Source organism: Phalacrocorax carbo, chromosome 2 (assembly GCF_963921805.1).
Source record: "Phalacrocorax carbo chromosome 2, bPhaCar2.1, whole genome shotgun sequence".
Classification (NCBI taxonomy): domain Eukaryota; kingdom Metazoa; phylum Chordata; class Aves; order Suliformes; family Phalacrocoracidae; genus Phalacrocorax; species Phalacrocorax carbo.
The window spans coordinates 125,418,628-125,431,980 of NC_087514.1; the positions used below are offsets into that span (position 1 = coordinate 125,418,628).

Here is a 13,353-nt window from a genome sequence, read left to right on the forward strand (position 1 = left end):
AAATTCTTGTTCAAGTCACCCTCCTCCCTATCTTGCCAATTTTAGCTGGTATTTTCAAACATTATTGCCTCAAGCTATGCACAACAGCTGCCAGGCTTTCAAGCTCAGTCAACGTCAGCCAGTGCTGCAAAGCACCTCAACAAAAATAATGCCCTGAAAATGCTGGGACCAGGCATAAAGATACAAACCCAAAGATTCAGTAGCTGCCACTTATTTGTATATCCACAGAAATTCATACTTAACACTACTTTTTCAAAAGGCTGAACACCAACTGGTTTATTAATCATGAAAAATGTATCTGCAACACACTCTTAATTCCACAGCACCAACTGCATATCTGATCATATACACTTGGTATTTACTAATGTATACCTTGGGAAAAAGTCCCCATTAACTAATGACACTATTTCTTCAGCAGGTGAGTATTCTTGCAATATTGGGGGATAAATTCAGTACGGTATTCTGATAATTAACCAGGTTAATTTCTGAAAGGATTGGAAAGTCAAACAGTTATTTGCAGACATTCTGGCTGAAAAAGTTTCATTTTTTTACCTGCAATAAAGACAAACACTCTGCAATAAAACAGCAAACACAGGCCTGACCCTATTATACCTCCTCCCACATGTGACTGCATGAAAACTGTCCACATTAACTGGGGAAGAAAAATTGCTTTTCTTCAAGACTGCCTAGTCTTCAGATATGTGAGACACGAGGCCAGAATTAGTATTAGGCAGCAAAACCCCCACAACTTCACTCTTCAGAAGTTTTTTCTTCACTGTGGTTTCCCATGCATGTTGGGAGCTCCAACTTCACATGCTTTTATTGAAAGATTTATGAGGGGCACTGTTATAGCAAGTCTCCTTTTCCTTTAGTAGAAAGCATAGTAGTTCTGCAAATTTGCCGTTCAGTCAAGAACTTTTCATCTTGAACAACCACAGTAATGTATTTAGACAATCATTTTCATAACATACTGACCTGCAAAGCTGTATACGTTCTGTTTTTCCTCACATGAGTGATAAATACATCAGTCACCCACTGCAAAGACCTCCAGAGGTGCATCTTGTCTATGTGATGCTACTTAAAGAGTTTAGACCTGGGACAGCTTTATTTGGAGTCACATAAACTACATAAAATTAAGTCCAAGCAGGAAACGTGTGTTCGTCATAAAGCAATGAAAACAAACTTGCCCAGCTAATACACTCAGCAATACTGAAAATGTGAGGGGGCTACACATGGAACCCAACCATAGACTCAGGGGTTCATTCTGTAGCCATAGGCAGCTCACAGCTACTAGCTCTCCACTGGGCTGCTCTACACACGCTGCCCAGGAAGAAAGCAGCTACTTACGGAAGAAAATGAAAGCAGTATTAATTACTGTGCAACTTAAGAAAATTCTGTACATGAATACAGAGCAGCCAATTTTTCTTTAAGCACATCATTGGATTCTGCAGTTAACATGATAATGCAGGATATGCCAAAACCCACAGCAGGTTTTATCACCTCTGGTTTCCGCAGCCTTGGTATGTCATGTAGTTGTATCTTTATTTTTATAAAGACAAGATTAAGTGAAAATGGTATTTCAAAACAAATGCATGCTCTTTGCCTAAGTAAAATACAGCACCGATGAACAACTGCAATTACTCTTACAATAATTTCAGAACGAACACGATTGGTCTTTGTTAGAGGAAAACTGGTCAATAAAAGTTATTAATACCAAGCACTTACTTGCAGGTGACGGGGTGCTGCATCCGCTAGTTGGTGGGTGACTTTGGAGTCCATGGAGGGAAGGTAGTGAGAGTCCACCGATGACTGGAGGAAAAAGTAGTGGATATGGTGCTGCTGGGTAGTGAGTCATATGTCCATTCACTGCTGGTACTGGACATGTGCGGCTGCTGGTTGTCATGTTAACACCTCACAGTGTGTAAGTATTATGTTGCATCACTCCAGGCCAGCAAATAGATACATCAACTTGTGAACGAAGAGGGTTGTCAAGCCTGCAGGTACGGCTTGAGCTGGGTTGCGTGATGATTAAAAGGTAATTCACTAGATCAGGTCCGTCCTATATTTCATTACTGCTTCCTACTGTTTTCTTTTCCAGGACATTCTTGCTCTGCACACCATGGAGAGAAAGTCTTCTTACTCTGGGTATCAGAGCGCAGTTCAGTTGCTTATGCAAATGTTTTTCTGGGAGAACAGTTGCTCTCTACAGATACATACTGATACAGTCTGTGAGAAGAAGAAAACAATATATTTATTATAAATATTTTAATATACACACATAGAAATATCTTTAATCCCTTTGCTACCTTCGTTAAATGATTACTTATTTATCAGTGTCCTACAAGATCAGCTTGATGGTTACCTGGGGGTAAAATTCTCACTCTACTAAAGCTAACAGTGGAACACCCATTAACTTGATGTGTTACACCAAAAGCAATTTCTGGTCAGAAGCAATCTTGTTTTGGAAACTGCCAGTTTTAAAACCAATGCATCAATGATTACCTGAAATATTGATACGGGGGAGGGGGGGAAATAAACTTCTGAAAAATTTCCATGTACGTGAAAGCTTTCAGTTTCTCCTTAGAAGCTCCAGAATGAATGACACTAAGGAGACTCTCTGCTCGCTTCAATGCCATGGCTCAGGCAGGGGACTGGGGAACCGGGTCCGAGACTGTTTTTGTATTGGGCTGTTAAAACACTAATTGGTTTACCAATGATTGTTCTCACAAAGGATAGTTAGTTTATCTATTATCACTTGAGAGATACTTCACTGATCGTTGTCTTTTTTTAATCTTTTTTTGGGGAGAGGGAAGGGGAACTGCCTCTATCACCAAATAAACAAGCACCTGTTATTTCATAAGCTGGGTGAGTGAGTGGCATGAAGGCAATACACTGCTCCTGTGCTCTGCTAGGGAACTCGCTTGCTCTCATGACCACCATCTTCAAAGTCATCCAGAGCTACACACGCCTTGCTCCTCAGTGTTTCACTCATATAGCTGGCGCTTACTGAAGGGTCCTCATTTTCTCAGTCTCTGTACCAAAAGCCTCAGGCTGAGAACAGGGGACTTCCTGTACTATTCTCAGCCATGAAATTTGCTCCCACCATAGCTGTTTAAGTCTACGTACAGCCAATGGCTGGTCGTCTTAAAACCAACCTTCTTGTGCAACGCTAGTAAGTGCTACTAGTGTCTTGAGAACTACCGGGAAGGCTGCAACCGCTCCACATTGCAAACACTCTCCTGCAGTTATTTGTGCAGCGCTCCAGGCAAAAGCAGTGCTGCAGCTGGCTCCTGAGCACCATCCTGAATAAGGAGTTACCCATCTCCTCCAACACACACTGCTGGGAGAAGACAGTAGGAGCCACAGAGCTCAACCACCCAAAAGCAAGGCAGTCCAGGGCTGCCTAAAGGCTTTGTTTCCTCAGACAACGTGCTACACCCTTGTATCTGCTACAGGCAGCGATCAGTAACATCACCACCATTATATAGCATTTTTATTTGTAATTCTTTGAAATTATGGCCTGAAACCAAAGGCAAGGAGATCTTTGGGTGGGAAAATAAAGGCAATGGTGAAATGATTTGTCAAGGTCACAAAGCAAAATTGATGCCAGAGGAGGGAAACTGTGACAACTCCACATTGACTGTCACTATTGCTACTCAGTCTACTAGTTGTTAAGAATTTAAATGAGCGAGGAAAAGAAAGGGAAAAAACCCAACCCCAAATGCATATGTTTGCCTGTCAGAGAGCAGCGGAGTGTTTCTGCTCTGTGTGGAATACCAGCAAAGGTTACCAGCTGTGCATGTTTTCAGACAGCAATTTCTGCTGAGTGCAGCCTGCTTGGGGATAACAGAAATATAGCTTGTAAGTATTTGATAACCGTGTAAATTATGCACAAAATACCTTTAATGCTAATGCAGACAGACGTATGCAGAGATGAGACTGTAACAGGGGTATAGTGAGTTAACACACAGCTGTTGGCCATGCTGAGCTCGAGGACCTCGTGCCTGGAGACTGGTGAAACCAGGCAGATCTTTTAGGGAAGCCTCAATGGCTAAAATATATTGACTCATTAACACCACAAAATGAGATGAACCATTGCAGGTGACTGTTTTACCTAGCTAAAGCTTTATGAACCTTAAGAGACAGGGAAAGCCAAGTGTCAAAGGAATACACAAAGAGCTAACATTTTCTAAAGCAATTCCACAACAGCCGGCAAAAATACCACACTTCAAAATGTTTGTAAAAAAACAAAAAGGGGAGGGATGGTGATGAAAACCAGGTCCAAAAATCTATGCATTAAATTAATCACAGAACAAGGTCACCTATTCTTAAACGATGTAAGGCTTTGGAAATAAAATTCATCTTATAAAACTACATAAAACCTTCAATTATATTTCTATTAGCCAGAAAAATGCAGAGCTCAGCATAAATTACAAAAATTCCCAGAACCACATCATCAGATATATTTGTACATTTAAGTGACAAGTATTCAGAAAAGAAGCGACTCCTCCAGGATGGAGGGGAAAAAAGGGCACTTGGCAAACTCTTTGGTCACCTCCTCACCACCGGAGGAACATGTTCTGTGACGGACCTGGTGACGACAAAATGCAGCAACATTATGGTCCCTTAGTATGCAAAACCATATGAAATACCAAACAGTGCCAAAATCAGATTATAATCCTATAGTTCTGCATGTTTTTAATTTGATGTTAGGTATAACTATTTACTGAAATTACTACCAGAAAACAAGTTTCTCTTGCCTTACTCAAAAATCACCCTCCTTTTACCCTTCATGGCAAGAAATTTCCTGCAGATTGGCGTGCCGGAGATAAGCTTTCAGAATTTGTTCCTCTGCTTTTCTCTCCAACTAAAGGCAGAGAAAGAAGACAGTGCAAAAGGTATGACACTCTAAACAGTGTAACATTCAACTCTTAATAGTGCCCCTCAGGAGCAGCAGGACATTAAAAATGTTCACATGCTGAACATCTATATGATGGCCGAAGAGGCAATTGTAGGCAGACGCCTACGTTCCAGCAACTCTACCCATGTAAAGAAGGAAATGCCACCTGTGCTCTGCACTTACCCAGGGACTTCAAGTCACCAGCTCTGCTAACAGAAATTACAGACCCATCACCTCCATCACTGCACAGCAGAGGACACCACAAAGTAGAAACTGCTGCACCACAGGAAACCCAAAAATCAGCTGCCCCCATTCATGCCAGTTCCATGGCACTGAAGACAACTCCTAAGGCAAGACTTCACTTGTGTCACCAGACCAACACGTTCACACTCCTCAACTCACTGATGAAGATCCCAGCAGTGGACACCAGCCACAGGCGTCTAGGCTGCAGATGGCTTCAAGGTGAAAACACCTCTTTTCCTCAGCTAAACCTGCACCACAGCACCAAACACTGTAAGCCACTGTACAGGTGCCAGCTTCGAGAAGGAGACTTTCCTTTGCTGTCACTTGCTATAGAAAACGCCACACAGCTGAAGGAGCATGTCTTGTCTGGACTGTGACCCTTGCCCAGAAGCAAGCTCCATCCTTTCCATGCTGTGTGGACCTTGAATGTACTCTCCTCTGGCCCATACCTGGATTCCCTTGAAGAGGGAGCTAATGAGCGCACCCTAAACAGGATGGGAAGGGCCAGCTACCACAGCTGAGGAGCAACCCCAGAAGGAGCAAGCCAAACTGACTGCAGAGTCACCTTGGTGGTGGTTGAGCACTCATTCATACAACACAAAATTTTCAGAAAATGGCTGTCATTGAGGCCCTTCAGAGGATCTACCCTGCATAGGATGAAAATCCTCTTCCTTAGTCATGTCCTTAGGGACTGTTCGTGGGTACAAGGCCCTCAGTATGAACAATATGGAAAGGATCATACAGAAAAGCTTCTTTGAAGGCTTACCAAGAGATGATCACATTGTGCACTACATTGTATTGAACAGCAGCCAATGACTCTTCTTTGACAGAACATATGCCTCCTTTTTGGTTTTTACAGGCCTTTTATTGACTTGACTTCAGTGATAAAGCAGATGGCCACAGGGGAAGGAGGCTACAGTAGCTCCAGCGCAGAGCAGACAGCATATTTATCAGCTGCAGTTAATGCAGCAGGTGTACCCATCTCTTTCACATTTCTTGGTGTGTGTGTAGCTGAGCAGAAGTTTTCATGTATAAACTCCAAATTTTGCTAGATAAACAGTGACCCAGCTTTTCTTATTGTCTCTTAAATTCCCATGCATTTTGCACAGGCTTTACTACAGAAAAGTTTTGCTTTCCACATCTGTCAGTTCTCCTAGAATACATTAAATGATTTGATTCTCATTCATTATATTGCTATTTACCTTACATTTGGTAACAATATTCGGTATTATTGTAACATAATTCATCCTTCTAAATATTGCATTTCCATAAGATGTATTTTAATTATAAAATCCCTTTGCTGTTACAGGTGACTTTGACACACATCAACAGCTAGATAGGCAAGAAGCCAAACCAGGAGGCTTGGCCGATAGTCCTGTGCCAGTAGGAAGGTTTGTCCTCCCTTCTGCCAACACCACCCCGATTCCACATTGCTCTTCCTCCCCTCCCACTGTCCATAGCAGGGAATGAAGCTGTCAGCATTGCAAGTGAAGCATGATTTTTGCCTTTTTTTCTTCCCTCAGTTCTGAAAAGGTCAGCAGGGAGAGTTCTGCCCTACCTGCGGTGATGTTTGAAATTCGATAGTCATTTTAAGATATCCACAACTGTGGTGCCCAGCAAACTTTTAAGCTAAAGCCACAGTCCCTACACCCTTCTACCATAGTGAACCACTATTGCCCTTCATTTACAATTGGGGGTGAAACCACGAACACAGGAGAGGCATGCCGACATGAGGACATACTCTGCAGAGAGCTAGGTGCTGGGGAATTTGCTGCTCCAAGCCTAGCAGTCTGCAGCATAGATGTCCTCAGAGTTTCCAGGGTCATGGAGGAAGTCTCTTGTAAGTTCATTTCCCATTTTCTTGCCAACACCAAAAATCCCCCCTCTCTAAATCTTAGGCTAACTCCTAAAACAGGAACCTCTGGACTGCAAGGGCAGCCTGGGCAGCAAGACAGGAGAAGCTCCTCTCCCAGCAACAAAAACAATTCCAGAGAAATTCCACATGCAAAACCTTTCAACAATATATTCCATCTTTTTCCCAAGGGACAGAGTTGACGGAGTCCTTATTTATTAACCGGCTTAGAGACATAGTCTAGTGCTGTTTTCAAAACAAGTCAAGATCTAATAGTTTCAGGAACCCTTACTGTATCTAATGTATAGTTTTGTACTGAAATCCCTGATTACGCACATGCTTTCTATTATGCTAGCTGATGGTGTTGCATTGAGTAGTACTGAATAATTCAGCAGATTTAGCACTAGTCAAGCGCAAATCAGTCACATACAGTAACACAATAACAACGTTGCTTTTAAACTCTTAAAAATGCTTTGAAACTTTATTTCAAAAAGGGGCGTACTCCATTTTCCAGCGGTCCTCGTTGACTGTGAGATGTAGCATTTTTGTTTTCTTGGCTATCCAACAAGATTTAATTAAACAATAAACTAGTTACCGTGGCAGAAGTAAAAAAAAAAAAAAAAAAAAAAAAAGGAGCCTTTGGAGTGTTATGTTTCCTTTATTAGCATAGTGATGTGAAACTAAACAGAAAAAGCAATCTAATAACAAACATTCCTTTGAGAAGGGCTCTGGGAGCAAAAGGACATCCACTTATTGTTCAGCCCATCCCATTGGTCCATATACGGCAATAAAGGTACAATAGAAGGAAACAGGAAACAGACTGGCACATCTGCATTATCTTATTAGAGGCTAATGGATATCTGAGAGGAACATGCATCTGATGCTGAATAGTCTGTACCAATCTCCGAAGCAATTACTCTTAATTAGTGGATTCTGTTTATAGATGGAACTTAGTGTACCCTTCTGTATCAAAGAGATGCAGGCATCTGGAGAGAGATATGGTTTTCTTAAAGGGAAAGCACTACAGCACAATGTGAGGGTTGGGGTGGGTTTTTGGCAAATAAAAGCTCCCTGAAGCATAACATATTCTACTGTATTATTCATGAAAAGAGCATGCTGGTTTAAAAAAGGAAAGAAAAAAAAAGACCATACTGTTAATCTCAAACTCTGAAAGTAAACATAGAAAGCTAATACTTGCATATGAATTATATGACAAAAACCACTTTGATGATAAGCAAATAAACAACCGAGCCTAAAATTTTCAACTGCTGGCCAAAAAGCTTAAAATAGCAGCTTAAGTCAGAAGAACAACATCTGCATTTTGTATCTGCCAAGTTTGCAGCCAAAAAAAGTAAACCACTCTATATGACCAGATGCATGAATAAAAAAGAAAATGCATGAAACAGAACTTCAAAGTCAGTTTATTGAAAAGCAGATCTGTAGCTCTTACATCCCATAACCACAAATGTCATATATTTTCAACTATAGGTGCAAGACTTATGGGAGGAGGGAAGATAAATTGTTGTAACTGAATTAAGACACTATTACTATGACAATTTTCCTACATCTTGGTATGTAAGATAGCTGTCTACTGGGCGACTGTGAATTCCTTTTTGTCATAAAGCTGACACTTGCAAAATGGGTTTCTGTTTTATTTGTTTTTTCCTGACTGAGATCGTTAAGAGATAATTAATATAATTAATGCAATCGTTGTTTATTTGAAAATCCTATTGGGAAGTATAAAAAAGGGGGGAAGCTTCTTTTTTCCTAAGCAGCTATGTTTCGTATTGCCTGCATTGCAAGCACACACTGATATATGCCTGAAAAACACCCAAATCTAAATCTGAAAGGGGAAAAGGAAAAAAAAAAAAAAGTGAGACAATGACACCCATTTATTTACACACCATACAACAGTGCCCTGCTGTGCCAGCTATTGATTTTAGTGGAACTGAGAGTCCATGCTGGAGAGTAGCAGCTGTGAGTACATAGCCTGAATCCTCATATGGGAACAATACTCTGTAAGCAGAATAACCTATTTCAGCCAACCCTCATGTATAACATATAACATTAAAAACACACACAGCTTACATTTCAAAATCTGAAAGGCGCTATGGTTATTTGTTCCACAAAGGTTCAGGGGAGTTATTAATTTATTTGTGCTAGCACAGTGCTAGCATAATGAAGAGATGTGAAGGATTGAAAATCCATGCTTCACGTGTTCTTCTACAGAGACGTTAATTCTGTTCTATACTAACCATATTTAAGATCCTCCCACTGTATCAGGCAATTTCTCATTTTCTCCAGTTGTTTGCTGTTTGTAACAGAGGGGTGGGGGGTTTTGGGGGGTTGTAGTGGTTTTCGGGTTGGGGTTTTTTGGGGGTTCTGATTTTTTTTTTTTCTTCTTCCAGCTATCTGCATTCCATGTTTCTTTCATTACTCAGCAGCTGCCAAAACTATACTGAGAAGTAAAGATAAATGGTTAGGTCAGGTGATGGGGTTAACAATTTACTGTGTGTACTGCCCCGAGAACCAGATATAGTAGAATTGGCTCATGTTTATGTACAGGATGAGAAGTTGATTTCCTGTGCAGTGGCTTTCAATCACTTCTGTAAGGAACTCTCTTGCAGTTTTCTGCAGAGAATTCAAGGGGCTTTGAATACATTTTGTGCTGGTATATAGGATACTCTGCTTTGTAACTAAATGCATTCCTTACTTATTCTACCACATTCAAAAATCCCAGTGGACTGCCAAGAAAAGTTCTCTTTCATTTATGAAAGCCAAAAGGAGGGTAACTGAGCTTCCTGCTCCCTGAGTTTAAGCGAACTTTTGACTGATTTCCCTCCCTGACTTTAAAAGATATTTCCTAATGCTTAAAATTGCTCTTTCAGTGGAATAAAAACTACTGTTCTTGCATTGTCACCTCTGTTGGTCCTTATTACTGTTTCTGAGGATGTAAGCCAGTAACTTCATATCGAGAATACCCTAAATGAGAGACTATCCCATGGGCTACAGGGGTTTAGGAGATCAGAGATTCGCCAGACCAAACGTGTGGGCGTTTTTTGCAGACTGAACCCATTTCCCTGTTTCTGCCCATCCCCAAACTCAAAGGGAAAAATCCATTGCTTCTCTCAAACACAATTCAGATGATCCACAATTTAAGCAGCACAGGGCAGCCAGCAAAAACAGCTCTTACAAGCAGGCTGGTCACTCAAGTCACTTTTAACCAGAAATTCCAATAAGCAGCTTTTCCCACACAATGCGCTATGCCTACTACTTTAGTCTTGTTCTCCGACTCCATTTCTTCAGTGGGTTTCTTTTGTTCCTGCAGTTTCTCCCTACAGTTCAGAAAAACTAGACTGGACTATGCAACCGAAACTGTCCTTTACGGTCCTATGTATCCAATCAGACTGTTTTGAGCATACCTGCTTCTATGCGAGATGGCAACCAATGAAGAGGAAAAATTATCACTGATGGGATTAAGGAACCTATCCCTTGGGCTCACCCCTCATCATCCAGTCAAGGCAGAGAAAAAGAATCACAGATAACAAAGGTGAGCTGCAACCAGTGCCAACACGCTCCTAAGATTTGGGAAGATTTACACAGGCTATCAGGTAGCACCCTTAAACTGATGGCATACTCAACTATCTATAAAGGAAAAGTAACATCGCTGATCTCTGATTTAAGTTCAGAATGGGACACGCTTCCTGTCCAGCAAAAAGATCTCCACTGTTGGTCTTCCCCTTAACTGGCAATTAATTGGTCTTTAACTCTACGTACAAGGCGCCTCAAGAGTGCGTCACATCGATTCCCAGTCAAAGCAAGTTTTTGTGAGAAGGGCTTTTGGAAAGAGATGGGAGGCCAGGGGAAGGGAGACTGAGTAAGCAAGGAAAACCACATCCTGCTGTCTACATTCAGTAACATAATCCAATATTATGGGATGTGCAGATGTTTACAAGTATGCCAGTTTCTTCCCAAGTGGTGTTACAGCTAGGAGGATGCGGGGGATCTATCTGAAGGCTCCCAAGCATGCTCTCAGAGTGCTCATCCTTAACCTTCTAGCTGATGGAAAACATGTCATGGTGACCAATGACACATACAGCACTTACCATCACTGCAACTACTAAAAAGGCCTTATACTGACTGTTTATAACCTTTAAGAGGCCTCTGAGATCAGTAAGAGAGGTCAAGTGATGTTATTGTTTTGGTGACAGACGGAAGATCCCGAGTAAGTGATGGTGGCCTGGGAATCATTAAAAGAACAGAGTACTTCATCTGCTCAGAAGCTGAAGGGGGAAACAGCTTTGGAGGGCGGCTCCCTGACAGAGAAGTAAATCTCTTTGGGAGACCAACACTCTACGGTCACGATGAGCACTGCAGGTGAGCCACCAAAACAGGATGACAAGATACTTCATTAAAGGAGAGCACAAAGACATCCAAGACCAGTGGTATCTTTTACTGGTGACAATAAGTGGGTGCTGGTCTCAAAACCCCAACCAGTGAAGCCCCAAGTCAGGACAGAGGCTCATCAAATGTCTACAAGCAACAGATGTGGAAAACATTAGTGTTGATGTATGGATAAAGCATAGCCATCAAGACAGGTGATGTAAAGTCACTGTAGGCTACTACTGGGAAGGATCAGGGCAATTAGGTTTGCAACATCTGCTGTTAGCCTTTACTGAATAAGACATTGCTAGAGATGACTGTCCCAGAACAGAAGCAAGTCTCACCTGTCTGTTCAGACTTAGAGGTATCTTCCCATGAAGCCTTGGACTTAGCAGAACCATCACAACAAAGCAAGGCAGCACACCATCTCCCTCCCAAAGATCAGTTGTGTAGCTTTCCCTTATGCGGACCCATACAGGATACCTTTAGTGGCACAAAGGATGGAACCTAGTAGTCAAATTTAACCAACCTGGATGTCTAGCCACAACCTCAAATCATAGCGTTAGACTTGCCTTCATCACCAATTTAAGGAAGGAAAAGCTCTAGAGCTTTTTTCCGCTTATGATTGCTTCAATACCTGGACAACCAGTAAACACAGATCCTTTTGCACCCTACTATGGCACAGATGTGCTGCCTGGAAATGGACTGAAGAAGGGTCAGTACAGTATGTGATCTTCACACACTATGCAAAGAAACAAAGATTTCAACAGTGTCTGAGATAAACAGAATTTTATTCTTCTCTGTTTAATTTGGAAAACATGCACCACAGCGGGTGGCTCTGCCTCAATTCAGCACACTTCACTTTATATGCCACACAGACAAGGATCCTACAAGAGTCCACGTTACTGCAAAGAAAAATTCTATCTGGAATAATCTAAACCCATTGTTAGGATGAGCATGTGGATTCACTCAAAAAGGGAATAATGTTTATTCAGTAGGCTGGCTGAGAAACCTGAAAGAAGGTTTTGTTAGGGATATGCCTGAATTGTGAAATGACGATCTAGGCTTCTCAATGCCCCAGAGTTAGGAGGCAAGACACTATGTTCAGGAGGCAAGTTCAATCTGTTAGCATTCCAATGGTTTTTTTTGCTCTACAAGGTTGGAAATTCTATTTCCTTGGAGCTAGAGGAGCTTGTTTCCTTGCTGCACCCATTGGTCAAGTAAGGAGGGTGATCCAAGTGGAACAGGGGAAAAAAATAGGGTTCAAGCATTGGTTGTGAACTTCATTTCTGAATACTGGTCTGTTGGACTAGAGGTGCATCTGTCATCTTAATATCACCAAGGTGTGGACACTGTGCTAGCACAAAATAACTTAACACACATAATTTATCATCTTTTGTTATATATGGCAAGTCTAATAGTACATCTGCTGAAAGGTTCTGTAATTCCTCCGAGTTATTAGAGTCTTCAGTCCTACTTTACCCAGAGAAGACGACACTTCTGCTTTCTACTTCAGGCTCCTGAACCTTCACTTATTACATATCACAAGTTCCAATATATTCCCAGTAAGACTCCCCTAGGGTCAGTAGAATATGCCAGAGGGCTGGCAGAGATTATGAACATTTATTTTAAAACCTCTGTTCTCTGTAGCTCCCTGTCACAGGAACAATAGGGTAGCAAAATTAGGAACAAGCACAGCCATTAACTAGGAGGGGATAAAGCCATAGAGTGGATTGCAGAACAAAAATAGCATTTTTATTGTCAATATTTTGCTTAACAGGGAGCCAATAAAGCAATTGCAAAATGCTAATAATATGCTGAGATAACACTGCACATGTAAGCACCTTCAGAGTTGTCCTCTGAATCATCTGAAAATGTTGCAAAATGTTATCAGTCAGGTCATAGGGACAGAGGTGTGATAATCAATCATGGTAGCCACAAAACCAGCATATCTTTTCTACATTCTAACACATTC

The 13,353-nt window shown here is 41.5% G+C and overlaps 1 protein-coding gene across 3 annotated transcripts in view; it reads right to left on the bottom strand.

The window, feature by feature from the left end:
• Positions 1 to 13,353, bottom strand: part of RARB (retinoic acid receptor beta) — a 337,858-nt gene that overhangs the window by 194,030 nt on the left and 130,475 nt on the right. For all 3 annotated transcript variants that reach the window (XM_064444254.1, XM_064444253.1, XM_064444255.1), the window contains one exon: positions 1,726 to 2,226. In XM_064444254.1, the coding sequence (XP_064300324.1) occupies positions 1,726 to 1,903 (178 nt within the window). In that variant the 5' untranslated portion in view covers positions 1,904 to 2,226. The remainder of the gene's footprint in view (positions 1 to 1,725; positions 2,227 to 13,353) is intronic.